We start from the raw sequence: 21,112 nt of genomic DNA on the forward strand, positions 1-21,112 counted from the left end.
TCCACCCAGCCCCTTCCCTACATTGCCCTGCCCCCATCCAGGGAGACGGAGGAGGTGGGCTTCTGGGAGGGGCCTAGGTCAAGGGAGGTGTACAGAGCCACTGGCTGGGGGGGCCCACTCTGCCTGCCCCTGGCTGTCCTCTGAAGTGTTGACCCGGCACATTGGACTGGGTTTTCTTTACTGAAATGCACTCTGTGGCCACGTTGTTGGGGTTGCTTGTTGCAGGTTGGTGCCCTGGGGAGGTCAGAGGGCCACCTGACTCTGCGGTGTGACTTCGCTGCTTCTTCCTGGCAGAGCACCAGGACCCACACTAGCCGGGCCCAGCTGCTGCTCTCTGGGAGGGGGCTCTGGCCACCAGCTGGTGCCACCCAGGGCTTGGAGCCCTGTCTGGTCAGTGGCACTTATGAGGCTGTCAGTTTCCACAGGTGTGTGTGTGGCCAGGATGACAGATGTCACTGGCCCTGCCTGCAGTTGGGACATGAGGCAGAGGACTACGTGAGCCTGACTTGGGCGTCTCCCGTCCCCTCCTCTCCTGGTGGGTGGAGGCTGGTGCCTCCCGGCTCCCTGGAGTGTGTACCTGGCCAGGGCTTTGGGTCTTCCTCTGACCTGGAGCCGACTTTGTTTGCTCCTGGAATTCGGAGAGGATGTCCCGGGGCAGAATTCCTGTGTCTCCCTGGGCGCTTTCCCACTGGTCAGGAGATGCCCCCATCTTGGCGGAACTTTAATGTCCCAGATGGTCTCACTGGCACCGCCCTTCTCAGCCCTGTCAACCCGCTCATCTGGTTACGCCGGGTCCCACGCCTGCCTGTTGAGCCCTGCCTTCCTGGGAGGCCTCCGCCAGGCCCCTGGGCTCCGGGCCCCTTGGCTGGGAGGCTGCGGAGAGGCTCTGGCCTGGGCTTGGAGCTCACAGGGTGCTGTGGCGCTGGGCTGGGGAGACCCTGGCGGGGTGCCATGCGCAGGTGCTGAAGGAGCGTTCTGCGGCCGACTTCCGGGGGCTGGGTTTCCCTAAGAGAAACAGGTCTGGAGCCCGAGAGCCGAGGGAGTGAGATGATGTGGTGAGTCGGGGCTTCAAGGGCTCTCCCTGCGGCCTTGCAGGTGACTTCCCGGCATGGTCTTAATTAGGACAGACGCAGCGCGGGCTGGTGGGCGGGTGGGCGGGAGCCGGGTCTTGTTTCCACCTCCTTCGGGAGCTGTTTTTCTACCCATTACCTTGGCGGTGTTTGGGGTGAGACCTCGATGACAGTTCCAGCGAGACGTGTGGGGGTCTTGCTGCTCTGCAGAGGAGTCGGGGGTCAGGCTGCTGGAGGGAGGGAGGGACGTGTGGTCAGCTTATGCCTGGGCTTATAGGCCGGGGACCCCCGTTACGGGAAGCCGAGGACCCCGTCCAGGGCGGTCCTGACTGGGAGCCTCTGGGTTGCTTTCTCTCCTCCTCTTGGAGACGCTCACCACCTGTCATTGGTTTGATTGCTCCTCAGGGGGAGTCTGACGGCAGGAGCCCCTTGTAAAGGCAGCAGCAGCACCAACTGAGGGCTGCAGCAGGGGACCTGCTGGGGAGGGGGTCGCTGAGCAGGATGTGCTCCTTGGGGGGCGGTCACTGATACGGGAACAGGAGCTGCCACTGGAAACCAAGTGCTCTCGCCCGTGCGGGGGGCAGGCAGGGGATGGAGAGGCCTTGTGGGGACACTGCCTCTGTCACCTGCAGGGCTGAAAGAAGAGGAGCTGTGGGCCAGAGAGTCATGTCCTGGGGTGGGCAGGGGGTTAATGCTGGGGACAGGAGCCACTGCCTCATCCTGCGGTGTCACTGACCAGAGCTTGGCCGCCCTCTGGAGCAGGCCGGGGTGCTGGGCAGGATGGGGGTCCCGGGAAAGTGTCCGCACGGCGGCAGAGCGTGAGCTGCAGGGCCAGCAGACCAGGACGTCGTAGACCTTGCCAGAATCCCTCGCACAGCGCAGTGACCCCGGGACCTGGTCCACAGCGAGCTGCCGGGGCCTGCCCAGGCTGGGTGTGCAGCCGCACAGCACTGATCCTGTGGGACCTGGCTCTTGATGTCAACCCTCGGGCAGCGTTTTCTCAGTGGCGCTTTGGGGGTGTTATCATCACTTTGAAGAACTAAATCAGCCAGTGACCGGCATTGACCAGTGAGTGCATTTTCCCCGAGGGAGGCCCTCAGTGCCCTGTGGAAGCTGGAGGTTAAGACATGGCCAAGACCAGCCCACACGGTCCGGCAGCCCCTCCTTCCCATGGACTCTGCTGCGTTCGCTGCGGCTGGACACAGCGGGTGCTTCGATGTTTAGCTGCCTCTGTGGGATGGCCATCGGGGCCTCTCCCCATGGGCCTCTTGCTACTGAGTTGAGCATCCTGTGCCTGGCGCCCAGTGGCCTTTCTTCCTGCTGAGTGGCTGGGAGGTGGCTGGCTGCAGGTCTGCCTTACCTTGAAGCCACCAGGAAGGCTTGCTCTTCACAAATGGTGGCCAGGGGTCCTGTGGAGGGGGAAGCCCTTGGGCCACAGAACTCTCCCGGGTGCCTGTTGGAGAGCGGTTTCGTCTTGATCTCCCAAGGCTGGGGGCGCATGCCCTTGGTTGAGAGGGGGCTACCAGCAGCTTGACCTGGAGTTGCCACCCTCTTTCGGTGGCAGGATGCTGGGCCATCATCCAGGGTCTCCCCAGAGCCCCAGTATGGAGGTCACACTGTTTGAGCAGAGGGGACGTTTTCCGGCTTGGCCCTGGGCCTGGGTGCGGAGCCGTGTGGGGTCTCAGGCCAGGGTCTTGCGCCCTCATCTTCCTTCTGGTGGCCTCCTGCCCACCCGTTTCCCTTCTGCTTCTCCTGTGTCTGCAGGCTGGGCCCCAGGATGGCCGCAGCTCTTGGCTCTGGGGTCACAAGGTCCCTTTTCCACAAAGGCTGTGGTTTGACCTGCAGAGCTGTGGGCAGTGCCGCCCTCGCAGCGGGGCTGGTCATTACTGAAAGAGGAGGGAGGTGCTGGGTGTGGAGGCCCAGACAGGTCACCCCCTGGGCGCCAGGTCGCAGACAGCTGTGGAGGGCTGCAGAGCACGGTGGCCGGTGCGTCCAGGCGAGCACAGGTGTGCACCCCCAGGTGCTCTGAGCGGTGGCTGAGAGGAGGGATCAGGAGGGCCCTGGGGGAGGCAGGGGAGGCTGCTGGCTCCAGGCCAGGGGTGTATCTGGGAGGCTGAGGGTTTCCAAGGGATGCGCAGGGCTTGGAGGGCCGTGGTGTGTCCTGCCCCGTGTGAAGATGGCATGACCCTGATGCTGACCAGGAGACGGCCACTGGGGCCTTTCTGGGGCTCTGCCTCTGCTCCGAGTGAGAGGACGAGGTGGGTGGAGGGAGGGTGTGCGTCTGTCCCAGGAGGGTGGAGATTCAGGTCGCACACTGTGTAGGGCACCGTGTCCCTGGGGCGCTGGTCAGGAGTGGGTTCACCGTCTGTCCTGCTGCTCTGTGCCTGTCCCCTGCTTGTGCTGGGTGTGATGGTGACCTCCCCTCCTAGAGGTGTGAGCCCCCTGGCACCCCACTGTGTCCTGCCAGCCTCAGCTGCCTTTGCACCGATGGCCTCCGGCTGGTGTGGTCCTCAGCCAGGTGGGGCCTGGCACTGGCCCCCTTTCCCTGGCCCCCGTCTTCCCCATTGACCACAGCCATTCGGGTTCAGGCCAGTGCCCACCTTGCTGGTGCCTCGACCCTTGGGTCCCTGTCCCTCCCAGGCTCAGCCCTTGGAGTGGGTGTTGTGGACCCTCAAGCCCAGTTGGTGCCCTGAGCCCTCCCTACTTGACCTCCTTCCATGTGACATCCACTGAGGGTGAGCCAGGGTGCGCCGTGGGCCTTGTGTGGACCCACCCCTGTGAGCCCTGGACTGTGACCTGTTGCCGGCTCGGTGCTGCCTGGGGAGCGAAGGCCATGGCGCAGTGGACACGCCCCCCCAAGTCAGAGAGACGGGTCAGGCCATGAGGGACTGCGGTCTGGAGGAGGGGAGCCCCTGGCCGCCTCTCACAGGTGCTGTCCCCTTGCCTTCCGGCCCTGCCCCAGCCTGCCCCAGCCTGACGTGCTGTCTCGGGCGTGCCTGGACGCAGCTGCCCACCAGAGCCCAGCTTCAGCCCAGAGGCCTGGGTTGTGGTCAGAGGTCACTAGTGGGCTGGCCAGGAGTGAACCGAGGATCGAGTGACCCAGGGTCAGGCCTCCGAGCCTGTCCCCATCTCGACCTTGGAACCGCCTTGTGGACTGGCCTTGGACTCTTGGAAGCCCTCGAGTGCTGCCTGTGGGCATGTGTCCATTTCTATTCACCATGTTAGAAGTTTAAACTAAAGAAACTAAAATGTTCATCTATTGAAGAATGAACGTCAACATACGGAGCTTGTTTTTAGCATTTAAAGAATTACTGTTGAAACAGAGAGACTGGGGTCATGCGTTCCGTATCTGTCCCCAGCTCCGGTTCTGCCGGAGTCTCCAGGTGTCTGCTCCCTCATCAAGGGACGCCGTGGCAGCCTGGGGAACAGCATTCTAGGTTATTACTAGGGTAGACCTGACTTTGTGAGTCCCCTGGAAGTGCCCCCTGGGCCACACTTTGAGAACTGCTGGCTTACGCATAGCTGAGGCTCTCTGCGAGAGAGGAAGTGTTGTTTTTTATTTACATCCTTATTTTTTTTCAAACATTTAATTTAGAAGTTCAATTTATTTATTGAATTATTTGGTTCTGGGAATTGAACCTAGAACCCAGGGGTGCTTTACCACCAAGGTACATCCCCAGCCCTTTTTTAAATTTTGAGACAGGACCTCACTACGTTGTTGAGGCTGGCCTTGAACTTGTGATCCTCCTGCATCAGCCTCCCCCAGTTGCTGGGATTGCAGGTGTGGCCACTGTGCCTGGCAGGAGATTGTCTTCCATGTGAGCTGTCTCTCTCCGAGTTCCCCGTCTGTTTCTCCGGAAAGCCCTGGGCTGTCCCAGGGTTACAGCACATCCCGTGCCCCTCCTGCTCTGCCTCTCTGGAGCGTCCACTGTTGTCCATGCACGTCCTGGGTTCATCTGAATTCACCTTGTGAAGGTGAGAGGTGCGGAGCCGGCTGTCCTTTTCCAGAGGGCTTCGAGTGTCCCCATGTCATTTGCCGAGCAATGTACCTCCTCCCTTCTGGTTTAAGATGTCCTGATCACAGCTGGGCCTGGGCCTGGCCTGTGTGCGCTGCCCGCCCCAGGGCTCTCTGCCGCCCCAGGGCTCTCTGCCCCCCCAGGGCTCTCTGTCCCCCCCAGGGCTCTCTGTCCCCCCAGGGCTCTCTGTCCCCCCCAGGGCTCTCTGCCCCCCCCAGGGCTCTCTGCCCGCCCCAGGGCTCTCTGCCCCCCCCCAGGGCTCTCTGCCCCCCCCCAGGGCTCTCTGTCCCCCCCAGGGCTCTCTGTCCCCCCCAGGGCTCTCTGTCCCCCCCAGGGCTCTCTGTCCCCCCCCCCAGGGCTCTCTGTCCCCCCCAGGGCTCTCTGTCCCCCCAGGGCTCTCTGTCCCCCCCAGGGCTCTCTGTCCCCCCCAGGGCTCTCTGTCCCCCCCCCCAGGGCTCTCTGTCCCCCCAGGGCTCTCTGTCCCCCCCAGGGCTCTCTGTCCCCCCCAGGGCTCTCTGTCCCCCCCAGGGCTCTCTGTCCCCCCAGGGCTCTCTGTCCCCCCCCCCAGGGCTCTCTGTCCCCCCCAGGGCTCTCTGCCGCCCCAGGGCTCTCTGTCCCCCCCAGGGCTCTCTGCCCCCCCCAGGGCTCTCTGTCCCCCCAGGGCTCTCTGTCCGCCCCAGGGCTCTCTGCCCCCCCCCAGGGCTCTCTGCCCGCCCCAGGGCTCTCTGTCCCCCCCCCCAGGGCTCTCTGTCCCCCCCCCCAGGGCTCTCTGTCCCCCCCCAGGGCTCTCTGCCCCCCCCAGGGCTCTCTGTCCCCCCCCCAGGGCTCTCTGTCCCCCCCAGGGCTCTCTGTCCCGCCCCAGGGCTCTCTGTCCCCCCCAGGGCTCTCTGTCCCCCCCAGGGCTCTCTGTCCCCCCCAGGGCTCTCTGTCCCCCCAGGGCTCTCTGTCCCCCCCCCCAGGGCTCTCTGCCCGCCCCAGGGCTCTCTGTCCCCCCCCCCAGGGCTCTCTGTCCCCCCCCCCAGGGCTCTCTGTCCCCCCCCAGGGCTCTCTGTCCCCCCCCCAGGGCTCTCTGTCCCCCCCCAGGGCTCTCTGTCCCCCCCCCCAGGGCTCTCTGTCCCCCCCCCCAGGGCTCTCTGTCCCCCCCCAGGGCTCTCTGTCCCCCCCCCCAGGGCTCTCTGTCCCCCCCAGGGCTCTCTGTCCCCCCCAGGGCTCTCTGTCCCCCCCCAGGGCTCTCTGTCCCCCCCAGGGCTCTCTGTCCCCCCCAGGGCTCTCTGTCCCCCCCCCCCGGGCTCTCTGTCCCCCCCAGGGCTCTCTGCCCCCCCCCAGGGCTCTCTGTCCCCCCCAGGGCTCTCTGTCCCCCCCCCCAGGGCTCTCTGCCGCCCCAGGGCTCTCTGTCCCCCCCAGGGCTCTCTGTCCCCCCCAGGGCTCTCTGTCCCCCCCAGGGCTCTCTGTCCCCCCCCCCAGGGCTCTCTGTCCCCCCCCCAGGGCTCTCTGTCCCCCCCCAGGGCTCTCTGCCCCCCCCCAGGGCTCTCTGTCCCCCCCAGGGCTCTCTGTCCCCCCCCCAGGGCTCTCTGTCCCCCCAGGGCTCTCTGCCGCCCCAGGGCTCTCTGTCCCCCCCAGGGCTCTCTGTCCCCCCCAGGGCTCTCTGTCCCCCCCCCAGGGCTCTCTGCCCGCCCCAGGGCTCTCTGTCCCCCCCCCCAGGGCTCTCTGTCCCCCCCCCCAGGGCTCTCTGTCCCCCCCCAGGGCTCTCTGTCCCCCCAGGGCTCTCTGTCCCCCCCAGGGCTCTCTGTCCCCCCCCCCAGGGCTCTCTGCCCGCCCCAGGGCTCTCTGTCCCCCCCCCAGGGCTCTCTGTCCCCCCCCCAGGGCTCTCTGCCCCCCCCCCGGGCTCTCTGTCCCCCCAGGGCTCTCTGTCCGCCCCAGGGCTCTCTGTCCCCCCCCCCAGGGCTCTCTGTCCGCCCCAGGGCTCTCTGTCCCCCCCCCCAGGGCTCTCTGTCCCCCCCCAGGGCTCTCTGCCCCCCCCAGGGCTCTCTGCCCCCCCCAGGGCTCTCTGTCCACCCCAGGGCTCTCTGTCCCCCCCCCCAGGGCTCTCTGTCCCCCCCAGGGCTCTCTGTCCCCCCCCAGGGCTCTCTGCCCCCCCAGGGCTCTCTGCCCCCCCCAGGGCTCTCTGTCCCCCCCCCCAGGGCTCTCTGTCCCCCCCCAGGGCTCTCTGCCCCCCCCAGGGCTCTCTGTCCCCCCCCAGGGCTCTCTGCCCCCCCCAGGGCTCTCTGTCCCCCCCCCAGGGCTCTCTGTCCCCCCCCCCAGGGCTCTCTGTCCCCCCCCCCAGGGCTCTCTGTCCCCCCCCCAGGGCTCTCTGTCCCCCCCCCAGGGCTCTCTGCCCCCCCCCAGGGCTCTCTGTCCCCCCCCCAGGGCTCTCTGCCCGCCCCAGGGCTCTCTGTCCCCCCCCAGGGCTCTCTGTCCCCCCCAGGGCTCTCTGCCCCCCCCAGGGCTCTCTGCCGCCCCAGGGCTCTCTGTCCCCCCAGGGCTCTCTGTCCCCCCCAGGGCTCTCTGTCCCCCCCCAGGGCTCTCTGCCCCCCCCAGGGCTCTCTGCCCCCCCCGGGGCTCTCTGTCCCCCCCCAGGGCTCTCTGTCCCCCCCAGGGCTCTCTGTCCCCCCCAGGGCTCTCTGTCCCCCCAGGGCTCTCTGTCCGCCCCAGGGCTCTCTGCCCCCCCCAGGGCTCTCTGTCCCCCCCCAGGGCTCTCTGTCCCCCCCCGGGCTCTCTGCCCCCCCCCAGGGCTCTCTGCCCCCCCCAGGGCTCTCTGTCCCCCCAGGGCTCTCTGCCCCCCCCCAGGGCTCTCTGTCCCCCCCCAGGGCTCTCTGTCCCCCCCAGGGCTCTCTGCCCCCCCCAGGGCTCTCTGTCCCCCCCCAGGGCTCTCTGTCCCCCCCAGGGCTCTCTGTCCCCCCAGGGCTCTCTGTCCCCCCAGGGCTCTCTGCCCCCCCCAGGGCTCTCTGTCCCCCCAGGGCTCTCTGCCCCCCCCCAGGGCTCTCTGTCCCCCCCCAGGGCTCTCTGTCCCCCCCAGGGCTCTCTGCCCCCCCCAGGGCTCTCTGTCCCCCCCCAGGGCTCTCTGCCGCCCCAGGGCTCTCTGTCCCCCCCAGGGCTCTCTGTCCCCCCCCAGGGCTCTCTGCCCCCCCCAGGGCTCTCTGCCCCCCCCAGGGCTCTCTGTCCCCCCCCCCAGGGCTCTCTGTCCCCCCCCAGGGCTCTCTGCCCCCCCCAGGGCTCTCTGTCCCCCCCCAGGGCTCTCTGCCCCCCCCAGGGCTCTCTGTCCCCCCCCCCAGGGCTCTCTGTCCCCCCCCCAGGGCTCTCTGTCCCCCCCCCGGGCTCTCTGTCCCCCCCCCAGGGCTCTCTGTCCCCCCCCCCAGGGCTCTCTGCCCCCCCCCAGGGCTCTCTGTCCCCCCCCCAGGGCTCTCTGTCCCCCCCCAGGGCTCTCTGTCCCCCCCAGGGCTCTCTGCCCCCCCCAGGGCTCTCTGCCGCCCCAGGGCTCTCTGTCCCCCCCGGGCTCTCTGTCCCCCCCAGGGCTCTCTGCCCCCCCCCAGGGCTCTCTGCCCCCCCCAGGGCTCTCTGTCCCCCCCAGGGCTCTCTGTCCCCCCCCAGGGCTCTCTGTCCCCCCCAGGGCTCTCTGTCCCCCCCAGGGCTCTCTGTCCCCCCAGGGCTCTCTGTCCGCCCCAGGGCTCTCTGCCCCCCCCAGGGCTCTCTGTCCCCCCCCAGGGCTCTCTGTCCCCCCCAGGGCTCTCTGCCCCCCCCCAGGGCTCTCTGCCCCCCCCAGGGCTCTCTGTCCCCCCAGGGCTCTCTGCCCCCCCCCCGGGCTCTCTGTCCCCCCCCAGGGCTCTCTGTCCCCCCCAGGGCTCTCTGCCCCCCCCAGGGCTCTCTGTCCCCCCCCAGGGCTCTCTGTCCCCCCCAGGGCTCTCTGTCCCCCCAGGGCTCTCTGTCCCCCCAGGGCTCTCTGTCCCCCCCCCAGGGCTCTCTGTCCCCCCAGGGCTCTCTGTCCCCCCCCCAGGGCTCTCTGTCCCCCCCCCAGGGCTCTCTGTCCCCCCCCAGGGCTCTCTGCCCCCCCCAGGGCTCTCTGCCCCCCCCAGGGCTCTCTGTCCCCCCCCAGGGCTCTCTGCCCGCCCAGGGCTCTCTGCCCCCCCCAGGGCTCTGTGTCCCCCCCCAGGGCTCTCTGCCCCCCCCAGGGCTCTCTGTCCTGAGCCCTTGTGCATCTGACCTTTCAGATTGCCCTATTTTTTTTCCATTTGTCTTTCTCTAGAACCTTCCTGTGGTTCATTCAGGGTCTCGTGGTGGGTTTACAGATGGCCTTTGTATTAGGGGGTTCTAGAGGAACAGACCCGTAGCAGCTATAGACAGACAGACAGCTGGTCCACCCACAGTGACCGTCGCAGGCCGCAGAGCTGAGGAACCAGTGGCTGCGCGGCCCCAGCAGCTGCAGCCTCAGGACAGGAGGGATCAGGGATGCCAGCCAGCCCAGCACAGGAGGCCGGACACTCCCCGAGAGTCGCTGGTCAGAGTCGGCTGTGGAAGCGAGAAGGGGCTGGAGTCTGCGTCCTCAGGAAAGGCAGCCATCAGGAGCCCGCCCAGAGGAGCCGAGCCGTCTGGGCCTCCTTGTTCTGTAACTGGTGAGGAACAGGCGCAGCGGGGGCCAGACGGGCAACGAAGGGCCACCGTCCAGGCCCCCGTCCTATTGGACAGTGCCACCCACACCTGGGGAGGGTCTCTCCTTCAGTTCGCTGTCCCACCTGCCAGTCATGCCTGCAGCGCCCCCAGGGAGACCAAAGCCTCTTAGGCCTCTCTTAATCCAGTCAAGTTGACTATTCAGATTAGCCACCAGCCTCAGAGGGCACCCAGGGCCCGCCACTGAGTCGTGGTAGACAGCATCAAGTTTGCCTCTTACCCATTTATAAATGTGCCACTCGGAGGCGTCAGGCACATTGCCCTCAGCTGTCACCACTGTCCCTTCCAGAACTTCATCTTCCCCACCTGAAACTGCCCCTGTGAGACGCCAGCTCCCGCCCTTCTCTGACCCTTGGTGGCTGGCCTACTCTGCTGGCTCCCTGTGCTCCTGGTCTGTGCGTCCTAGAGGGCTCGAGTCCCCTCTTTCTGGCCCCGTGACCCTTCATTGCCCATCTGCCCCCCACTGTGCCTGTTCCTCACCTGCAGGAGGACGCCTGGGCCGTCTGCCCCTTTGGGCTGCTGTGACGGGCAGCCGGGGACATGGGGGTGCACGTGTCTGTTGGGGCACCTGTGTCGGTTCTGTAGGGGTCGATCCAGAGGCAAGAGGAATTGTGTTTTGAGTTTTTGAGGCCCCCATACCGTCCCTTGTGGCTGTGGCCTATCCCCACCTTGTCCCCAGCCAGGGGGGCTGGAACCAGGCCAGAGCCTGCCGAGGAGTGCTGTGCCACGCGCCACAGCTCTGCTGGGCCTCGCTCGGTCCCTGGATGGCCCTTGGAGGTGACAGGGGCAGTAAAGCCCTGGACACCATTCTGCACCTGGCGGTGGCTTCATCTGCCACCCCCGAGCCTCCGTGTCCCCATGTGCTTAGAAAGGGGGACCACAGTGACACTATTGTGGTGACCGTGTTTTCCGCGTAGCCAGGCCTGGAGATGTGAGGAGGGGCCAGGGCCGGGCTTCTCCTCTGGGAAGGCCGCTCCTACCAAAGTCCCGGGGGAGGGTGGGGAGGGTCGGCCAGCGGGGCCTGCCTCCCCCCCCCCCAAGTCCTGTGCCTCCAGATGAATCCCAGATGCCCACCGGCGACACCTTCAGCCTGGCCCCACCCTCTCCTGTCCAGGTTGCGGGTTGGTGGGGCCCATGCTGACCTGGGCAGGACAGGGCTCCCCAGTGAGGCTTCCCCTGCTCCCCACTTGCTTTCGGCTTGTTCGGGCAGAAGAGCTGCCGTCCCCTCAGTCCCGGCCCCTCATGCTGTCAGCCTGGGGGTGGCCGTCTCCACGCGTGGCCCCCAGGTGCTGTGGCGCTCAGAGCCACGCTTGCTGCGGAGAAGGAAGCTCTGTGGTTTATCAGCTCGCCCGTCTGCACCCTGGTACCAGAGCCCAGTCGTGCCTGGCCTGCAGTAGGTGCTCATTAAACCCCTGTTAGGTGGCCCAGTCATTTTTCTTGGCGTCCGGCATGCCAGAGTGTGACTCCACGCTCCACGACTCTTTCCCCTCTTCCCGCCTGGATGGGGTGCAGCCTGGGCAGTCCACAGCCCCAGCAGGTGGCAGAGACAGGTGTCCGAGCACTCGCAGGCCCTGCCCCACCCGTCAGGCAGTTGGGAGACTGAGCTCTCCGGCCCCACGGAACCTGGTTTCGCTGCCTGGGTGCCGAGTGGACCTGGAGGGATTTTGTCTTGCTTTTCATTGTATGTGGGACCTCGCGGTTTGCACAGGTATAAACGCAGGCTGTGGAGTGGCCGGCCAGGCCCTGGGCTGTGTGTGGTCTTCTGCCAGGTGGGAGCCTTGTCTTGCCATGTGCTGTGCTAAACCCTGAGAGCATTTTGTGGTGGCCTGTGTTGGCGTGAGAGTATCCGGGGCTTGGCCTGTGAGAGTCCTGGCAGCTGTGGGAGCCTCTGGGCCGCCCCTGGGCCAAGTCAGGAAACTAGACGTTGCCGGAATCAGATTAAGCCCGAGGGTCACTTAGGTGCTGGGTCTGCCCAGGACCGGGAACTTCTCTGAAATCTGCCGATGCCAGATGAGTGGGAGCCCGGGGGGTACCCAGCTGCCACCCGAAGGCCTCCTGAATCCCTTCACACCCCAGGCTCACCCCCTGGGTGCATGGGTCCAGTGCCCCGGGGCCTGGCGGACCATCAGGGGTGTCCTGTCCTGGGGCCCAGCACACACTGGCGCCAGGTGGATCCCAGAGACATTCTTGGTCCCCGTGCGACCCAGCTCCTGACGAGGTCCTGGTGCCGGTCCGGTTGGCTGCTCTGGGCTCCTGGCAGGGGTGGGGGTTGGAGAGTGAGAGGCACCTCCCTGACCCTGGAGGGGCGCCTGGCTGCTACTAGGTGTGCCTGGGGCTGGTGGCTGTCCAGAGCTGGCTGTCCTCTGGGGTCCCACCTCCCTTGCTAGCTGTCTGCCTCGGGTGGCATATGGGCAGGAGGAGAAGGCCCAGCACATGGCCTGGGGGGGACCCCTCACTGAGATTATTCTGTCTTGGGGTCCTGACCTTGCCTGGCCCCCGCCTGGCCCGCCCATCCCTTGAGAGCACCCCCAGGTGGCAGGACCCATGCTGAGCAGGACCCAGGGCTGCAGGAGCGGGGGCCTCCTGGCCTGCTGAACCGCGGTCACGTGGCCCTGGGCCCCGCGGGCCGGGCCAGAGCTCCTTCCTTGGAGGCGTTTATTGCTGGGACGTGGTCACACGACCTCGGCCCAGGCCCACCTGCTGCCAGCTGTTTCTGTGGCTGTGTCTCTGGCACGTGGCTGTGCCCCAGGCCCTGGGGATTCACACCTGCCTCAGCAGCACAGGCTGGAGCCCCTCGGAGCTGCTTCCCGCCCTTCAGCCTGCGCCGCCCAGGCTCCCCGAGGCCTGGGGAAGGGCCTGCTCCACGCGGCTGCAAGCTGACCCCTGCTTCCTGCTCCCAGGAACACGGGCAAGGGCAGCCACAGGGAGAAGGACGCGTCGGGGAGTCCGGAAGCTGCCTCCTCCAGCTCTCATTGGCTGCCTCTGCTGGGGTCTGGTTGCCTGGAGCGTGGAGAGTCGGGGAAGAGCACCCGTGCCAGGGAGGGAGTCTGTGGGTTTCCTGAGGCTTAGCTGACTTGCTTATGCAGCAGAGGCTTTTGCCTGCTCTTCGCTCCTGAGACTTAGGTTTTCTTGCTGGTTTTGCCTTGTTAAAGTTGTGCCACCTGGCCACACAGTCCTACGGGCAGAGGGGCCTGGGACTGTCAGAAAGTGTGATGGTTGCGTTAATAGAGGCATATGCTGAGGAGGGCATGGCTGGCCTGGGAAGTCCTGGAGCCTTCAGAGCCAGGCTGTTTCTTCTTCCTGCCTTGCCGTGCTCCTCTCACCCCGCCTCCCAGCCTCCGTTTCCCCATCTGTCAGTTGGTTTAACAGCAGCCCTTCCCCCTCAGCACTGTGACCAGGACAGAGGGAGCCAGGAGTAGGGAGATGGGCAGTTGCAGGAGTTTGTCTCCCTTGCCCTTTGGTCCTGTGCTTTGCCTGTGGGTGGGGTGCTGGTGGCCTTGTCATTGTGACCTTGGTTTTCTTGCTGTGCTCTGACTGAGATGCAGGTGGTGTCTGAGTTGCGGGGAGAAGGCTTCCTCCCTGGTGCAGGTGGTCTGGCCCTGAGGAGGCTCCGGGGTGCACAGAGGCTGGAGACATGCAGGCACAGTGGTGGGTCCCCAGGACACCCCTGCTGTGGGGTCGGACCCAGGCCGGGTGCCCAGCGCGTCCAGGCACCAGAGGCTCAGCTGCGCCAGGCGCCCTCCCCGCGCACAGCCAGGGCACGCGGCTCAGGGAGGCAAACCTCCCGCTCAGCTGGCGGGGACAGGGTCGGAGGGCGTGGCTGTCACAGGGTGGTGCCGGCCCAGGGCCCAGTGTGGTTCTGTGACGGTGCCGGTCAGGCTGGTCACTGTTCTGGGGGCGGCTCTCGCCAGGTGCCCTGCCTCAGCAGCCCAGTTACCCCTGTGCCTGGGGACCCTGGCGTGGAGAAAGCTCCCGTCCTGCCATGCAGCCAAGGCCGCCTGGCCACAGGGGAAGCCCCCCACCGGGAGCCCCCCGGGGAGGATCCTCAGTGCCGTGGCACAGGCGTCGCTCCACCTGGCGTGGTGTGGGGCACGATCAGGGTAAGGCGCCCCCCACCCTGCACAGCAGAGGCCACATGTGGGGTGGCTGTGGGTCCCCCCAGCCGGGTGGTGGGGCTGAGGTGGCAGGCGGTGGGGACCACAGGTGAAAACCGTGACCTGGACGGGGCAGTGGCCAGGCAGCGCCCCAAGGCCGGGAGGCCTGGCACCGCCCGTGGGGACCTGGCCTGGTCACAGGAGCAGTGAGAGCAGGGGTGGCCCCTGCGTTCCTTGTCGTGCCCCTCCACCCCCCGGGCTGCTCTCCCCTGCAGGCCACTGGGAGCCTTGCACCTCGCTCCTGGCTCTGCCTCTGGCCCTCCCCGAGCTGCCGCGGGAAGTCAGGTAGGTGGCGCGTCGCAGTCCCACTCCACGTGTGGCCGCCACGGCCGGGACTGGCTGCGTGCAGAGCTCAGGAGCTCCTGAGCTGGCCGTCACCGAGCACCCGAGTCGGCAGAGTGAACGTTAGGTGGGATCAAAAGCAAGCGGGGTGTGAGACACCCGCGTCTGTGTCACGCCAGTCTGTCTGCTGGGGCACGTCTCCTGGCTGCTCAGGTCTCCGCGGGCGCTTGGCGCACAGTGAAGGCTGCCGGCCAGGGCAGACGGGCGGATCAGGGCTTCACATCCCTCTTGCAGGGTGTCCAGACTTGGAAGGTGATGGGCCATGTTGATGTGCAGTGGGAAGCTGGTGGAGGCCAGGAGGGTGCAGAGTGGACAGCATATGACACCCAGGTCTCCCTGCAGGACCAAGTGGCGAATGTGGCAGGGGAGGTGGCCACCAGTGACCAGGGCTGTTGGGGGTGGGCTCAGGGCCATACCACAGGTCCCAGCGCTGCAGGGGCCAGGCGGCCCGGGAGACAGGACTGGCCGGCCTGAGCTGTGTGCGTGGTGCCAGGTCCTGGGCGGCTGGGGCACCTAGGTGTGGGCTGGAACCCCGGGTGTCGAGCAGGACCGGCCCTCGTCCTGCTGCTCCCTGGTCCTCTGGTCACCTTGCACGGCCACAGACCCTGCTGGTTGCTTGGTCCTCACCCCCTCTCTGGCGGCCCCATTTGACTGGCCTTCTGGGGGTCCCAGGCCTTGACGTTTAGGGCCACTTTCCCCAGAGGACTGAGACCTGGAAGAGCCTAGGCAGGTGGGTCTTGCTGGCATCTTGAGCCCTCGAGGGCACGGGTGGGAGCGTGAGTTGGTGCCTGTGGGTGTGGTTCCCTGGGATCAGCGGGCGAGCCACCCGGGTGTGGGCTTGTGTGGCTGCAGGGCTGCGAGTCCAGAGCAGGCCCACCTTGGGGGGCGGTGCAGTGGAGGGGCCGGGCTCAGGCAGGTTCCGGGGACGGGCGATGGATTTATTTTTTCAGTCCTGGGCTCGGGAAGGGAAGCGAAGCCCTGTGGTTCCAGGCCCAGGACCCAGACACTGCCTCCTTTGTGAGTCGGCCGCTCAGCATGCTGTTGTGCTCCTGTGAATGGGGTGGGAGCCTGGCGGGCTGCCGCCTGAGCTGGGGTGTCCTGGCAGCTGAGTCCCCCCCCCCCCCGCCCGGGCAGGCTGCGGAGGCCCAGGAGCAGGCGCCCGTCCCTGGGCCTGTGGTCTCAGGCGGATGTCAGGCATGTGGTCACTGGGAGCAGGTCCTCGTCGCCGCACCTAAGGGGGTCCAGGCACGTCTGCTTCCAGGTGAAGGCCCCGGAGGTGGGCTGGGGGCCGCCATCTCGCTCTGAGTGGGTTCGGCTGCTCAGAGGAAAGCTGCTGTCCCCTGGGGGCAGCAGGCCCCGGGGGCGTCTCCTGGAGCCAGGTCAGATCCCGAGCAGCCCAGGGAGGCCTCTGAGGGGGGAGGCGGGGCCACCTGAGAACCCAGTGGCACTCGGGGAGCCAGCAGGGGAAGGAGCGGGTTCCACTTGGTGGCAGTTTGGCTCAGTGACCGAGTGGAGTGTGGTGGGCAGGAGGAGGGGAGGCTGGGTGGGCCGCTAGGGCACGGGCGGGGCAGCGGGGCAGGGAAGGGGCCCGTGCAGGACACGGGGGTGTGGCTGAAGCCGGGCAGGACTTGGCCTGTGGGGGGGCCCCTGCTCTGGGGTCACAGGTGGAATCCGAGATCCCGCCCCGGGAGCATCAGCACCCAGGAAGCCACCTGGGTTTCTCCTCCTGAGCATTGGGTGCTCTGGCTTGAGCAGCTCCTCCCAAACTCACGCCACCTGCAGCCTGTGGGTGCACCACACTTGGAAACTGGGTCATTACCGGTGTGCTGGTGTCAGGTGGGACACTGAGGAGCCTGGCACGGGGTGCTGATGTGGCGGGGGGGCGTGGGGCCATGTGTAGGCCAGGTGTGGGGGGAAGCACAGCCTGGACTGTCCTGCTGGCCTGGTTGGTGGCCTGGACTCTGGCCTCCTAGACGGAGCGTGAAGAGTCCATCCTTCTGAGAAGTGGGCGGGTCTGGGCTGGGAGGAGCCTGGCTCTGGGGGGCTGCATTTCAGTGGCCCTCCCCGGGCCCACGTGCCCAGTCCCGTGGGGTGGCTGGTGTGAGGCTGAGTGGGTCCCAGGCGTGTGTTGGATTCAGATGCCTTTGTCCCCTTGACCTTGCTTGTGACCCCTTGCTGCCTCTGTCCCCTCTCCCACTGCAGCCACCTCCTTGGCTTGCCCAAACTGGGGGGGCAGGCAGCCCAGTCCAGATTCCCAGGCAGGGCCCTCGGGGAGCAGGAGGCTGAGGCAGGAGGCTGGTGTGCCTCTCGCTCTGCCCAGGCGTGCGCAGCCCCGGCACCCGGCAACCTCCGCCCCCTTGGCTGCTGCCCCCGCCCGAGCGATCTCGGCCTTTCCAGAACGGCGATGCCGCACTTGACCCCTGTCTGTGGTCCTGGGCCTGGGCAGGACGCAGCGTTCAGGTTTCGGTTTTCAAGACCAAGTGTCTGCACGTTCTGGATGCACTCCACGTCCCTGGGCTCAATCAACCCCCAAAGTGGCTGAGTTGGTGGACTTTACGTTCTGTGGTTTACCGTCATGGACAGTTTAGAAGAGCGCAGGGGCTGCGGCACAGTGGGGGGCGCTGGCCTGGCCCGGCTCTGCAGGAGGAAACTGCGCAGGTGCTTAGAGAGCTGTGAGGACCCCCCCGAACGCCGTCCCATGCAGGCCCTGGCCCCGGGTCCCCTCCACGCCTGGTGACCAGCTTGTTGCGCTGGGCGGTGGTGAGGGTGACGCTCAGTGTTACCATACGCACTGTCCCCGAGGGGCATCGCCACGCCTGAGATGCCCCCTGCACCCGGGGCCGGGGCCAGGGTTCTGTCTTGGAGGGGACCACGGTCGGGGTCTGACGCCCGGCCCCGGGGGTGGCTCCCCGTGGTGGGTGCTGAGGTCCTGTCGTCCCGCAGCCCACCAAGGCCGCCGTCCTGTCTCCCCGCCAGCGGCTCGCGTCCTCCCCTCGCTGTGCGTTTTTTCGTTGTTTTTTAGTAAAGGTAGGTTCTCACATTTGACAGGTTGTCCTCTAGACTTTTCCACTTTGTGACTTCATTTTTCGGTCCTTAAATAGACCATTGTCTCTCCCCTAGGATTTGCTGAGGAGAGTTCTCTCCTTCTTAAGTGTCCCTTGGTCCTCTGGGATCCTCTGTCCCTGTACGGGATATTTGTCCACGTGGCCAGCATGAGCCCCACCCTCCGAGCTGTGGCCACTGCCCCACCCACAGCACTGCCCACTGGTGGGCTCCCCTGGCTCCCAGGGGACACTGGGCGTCAGGAGTGGTCATGCACATTTTATTTCCTTTGTCCCACACCAGGGCTAGCGGCAAGCTGCCTGTTGTGCCCAGTGAGCTGGACTGGTCTGCTTGGCAGCACCCCCAGCCCCTGCCCTGACACCATGCGCCTCGACAGCCCCGTGGCTCAGCAGGTTCTGGTACCTCCAGGCTGGGTCAGGGGTCCCCACTGTGTTAACCCTGGCCTGGCCATGATGCCAGGTCCCCACCTGGCCTGGCCATGATGCCAGGGGCCGTGGAGGAGCTTGGGCTGGTCAGGGCTGCAGACGGTGACAGTCCCGTGAGGACTTCCTGCTACTGCCCAAACAGGAAGCTGTTCCCACCTGGGCGCTCGGCGGAGACCATCCTGCTCCCACCCGGCGCTCTCCCTGCGTGGAAACGGCCTGAGTTCTGGGATACTTCCGCCTGGCAGGACCGCTCCTGTTCCAGAAGGAAGGCCTCTGCTCAGGGAGGCGCGAGCGGCAGACAGGCTGGGAACCCAGGTGCACCTGAGCCCCGCGCTCCAGGGGGACCCGGGCCTCTGCTGCCACTGGGTCAGAGTAGTTTGCTGGCCCTGACGCGACACTGGCCCTGCAGCCTTGTGACCGACGCTGGGGTTGGAGCTGGGGAGCCCTCCCTGCTAGGCCAGCCCTGCTGCAGGCCTGGGGCTGAGGCCGGCTGCACGTGGGGAATAGCCACCTGCTGTCCCCCGGAGTTTGCAGTTGCTGTGGCTTCCTGGTTCTTTTGGGCCAGAGGTGTGGCAGGTGGGCACCCCAGGGCACACGAATCCCTTTGTGCACAGACGTGTGGATTTACACACATCCTTCATGCAGCTCAGAGCACAAGGTGTGGCGGGGCACCAGGCCCATGTGCTGTCACACTGGGCTTCTGCCAGCTGCCCGGGCTGGACAGGGAGGAAGCTAAGGTGGCCAGCATCTGAGGTGAAGGTGGCGCCTGACCCAGCAGGTGCCAAACTGGGAGGGCTTCTCTAAGGAGGCCCCCGCCGAGTCTCCATGCAGGTGAGGCCCAGGGGAGGAGGTTTCAGGCCAAGGAGAGACGTGGGCCAGCGTCTGCAGCCGGGGGTCCACCCGCTTCCTGATGGTTGGTTAGGACCTTGGAGAAGTTGGCCCTCCTGCTCTCAGGGCCATTCCTTGCCTTGCCCTTGAGTCGGGGGCTGCTGTGTGGGCCAGCCTGGCTCATCTGGACACGAGGGTCCCTGGCTTTCCTCCTGCCCTGCTCAGGCCAGGGGTCCTTGCTGTGGTGGAGGTGGCCAGAGGTTCTCAGCTGCCAGCTGGGCTGGCCGGGGTGGGTGACAGTTGGCCCTTCCTGGTGGGAGCGAGGTAGGGGTCTGCAGGCTGGACTGTCCACTCTGAGGGCAGGGGCTTCTTGAGAGCAGGTGTGACTGCACCTCCCTCTCTTCCAGGGAGCCCGCCCGTCATGTCCAGGTGAGACAGAGGCGCTCGGTGCTGAACATGCTCAGGAGGCTGGACAAAATCAGGTTCAGAGGTCACAAGAGAGAGGACTTCCTTGACCTAGCAGAGTCTCCAAATGCCTCGGACACCGAGTGTGGAGACGAGCTCCCCCTGAAGATACCGCGGACCTCGCCCCGCGACAGCGAGGAGCTCAGAGACCCTGTGAGTACACCACCCCATGTGTCCTTGTGGTTCCTCCGTGCGGGCTGGGTTGTCCCTGTCCTCAGGTGGCCCAGCAAGGGTGGATATAGGCAGATTCCTGTCCTGCCCTGCCTGATTCTCATCTCGGCTTGCTGCCCCCCCCCCGCCCCCACGGGGCGCACTGGCAGGGCCCGGTCCTGGTTTTCTGTTCGTCACCAAGGTTTGTCCCATGCTGCGTTCCTCTGCCTTCCCTGTGGGCTCCTCTGGGTGGTCGGCACACACCTCGTGCTGAGGGGATGCTCAGGTTCCACCTGGCCCCTGGGAGCAGCCACATGGGCCAGGCAGGGGCCTTCTGGAAGCTGCTGGCGCCTGGCTGGACTGCCTGGCCATGCCAGGGCGTGTCACCAACCCCCACTGCTGGCTGGGCCCTCCTCCCCGTGTGTGCTGCCAGTCACATACGCGGAGCCCGTCATCGGGCAGCAGGTAGCCTCTGAGCGCCTCAGCTGGGCCTGTGGCCTGGGCGGGAACAGTGCTGAGTCGTCTGCCCTGCGGAGCCTATGTTTCATGGGGGCGGGGTGAGCGCTCGGGCCCCTTGTCTCCTGGGTCCCTGTGGTGCTCAGGTTGACCGCAGTCCTCCCGTCAGCCCAGAGCCGTCTCCTGCCGGCTGTGGACGCCCCCATGTGTGTGTCAGGTCTGGTGCGTTTTCTCCCAGCCCTGAGTCCGGGTTTCCTTCCAGATGTGCTCATGATCACCTCGCTCCCGGCTCCCTGTATTATTCATGCTTCATAATAGGGTGGTGCCGGCGCCTTGCTCTGCAGAGGGTTAATAATTTATTGGCACCATCTCCTGGGAGCCTGGCTGCCCGCTCATGCTGCCCATCCTGGGAGGGTGACTCTGCCCCAGCCTTCGGAGGCCGTGATTGGTCCTCTGGGTTTTGGGTGGGGACGGACTGGGCCCTGGCTTGGTGCGTCCCGGGCACAGGGGATGTGGAACAGTAGGGCACGTCCTGACACAGAGCAGTCTTGTCTGGCTGGTGTGTGGGGCCGTGGCCCTAAGTCTGGAGTGGTAGCTTTTGAGCATCTCAGAAACAAGAATCTGTCGCCCCAGTATGTGCTTCTGAGCTTGGTGGGGCAGGAGTCGGGGACCCCACACGGAGGCTTAAGCTAGGCCAGTTCATCCATCTGTCTGTCCAGCCAGGGCCGCAACAGCTGCCTTGCCCTAAGTGTGGCCTAGGCAGAGGCCAGGACTTCCGGCCCTGCCATTGGGGTGAGTGTGAGGCAGTGTGTCAGAAGAGACAGTGGCCTGGGGTCTCTGGGGCCAGCCACCCTCAGCCACCAGCCAGCTCGAGGCTGTGGGCTGGCACCACCTGTGCCCCTGGCACCATGCAGACAGACCACGGGCACAGTCGTGGGAGACCGTGGTGCCCTGACCAGTGCAGCCACCCCCGTGATGTCTGCCCAGCTCCTCCAGCCCAGGGCCCTCTCCAGAGGTGGTCTGTGCCTGTGGCCAGTGTGCCGCCAGAGGTTCTGAGGTTGGGGCCAGCCTGGGGGCACGTGCAGGGCGGGGGGCCTCTAGCAGTGCTGCTTTGGTGTTGGTGACGGTGGGCTCTGGCCTGGCTGGCGCTGGCGTGGGAACGGTGCCCCTGGACCTTGCTCCAGCCACTGCCGTGCCCTGCTGTGCCAGGTCTCTGTGGCCAAGTGGGGAACGTCTGGTTGGGGGCCTGGACTGTCTGGCTCCGGGACTCCCAGTGAGCAGGCCAGAGGGCTCATGAGCAGGAGCCCTGAGGCCTTGGCTCCAGGTCCTGCCTTCAGGTGGGGTTACCTGCCAAGTCCATGACAGGGAGAGGGCCTGTCCCTGGGGTGCGCTGTGGCCCCGTGGGGTGTGGTGGTGGGTGGGTTGGAGGGTCAGCAGATGGT

The 21,112-nt window shown here is 66.5% G+C and overlaps 1 protein-coding gene across 1 annotated transcript in view; it reads left to right on the forward strand.

The window, feature by feature from the left end:
* The window catches only part of Gramd4 (GRAM domain containing 4), an 83,811-nt gene that overhangs the window by 16,327 nt on the left and 46,372 nt on the right, over positions 1 to 21,112 (forward strand). The window contains exon 2 of the mRNA XM_046429469.2: positions 19,007 to 19,217. Within this exon, the coding sequence (XP_046285425.1) occupies positions 19,007 to 19,217 (211 nt within the window). The remainder of the gene's footprint in view (positions 1 to 19,006; positions 19,218 to 21,112) is intronic.

Source organism: Marmota monax, unplaced genomic scaffold, assembly GCF_021218885.2.
Source record: "Marmota monax isolate L192 unplaced genomic scaffold, Marmota_monax_Labrador192_F-V1.1 WCK01_AAM20220418_F8-fsc00051, whole genome shotgun sequence".
NCBI lineage: Eukaryota > Metazoa > Chordata > Mammalia > Rodentia > Sciuridae > Marmota > Marmota monax.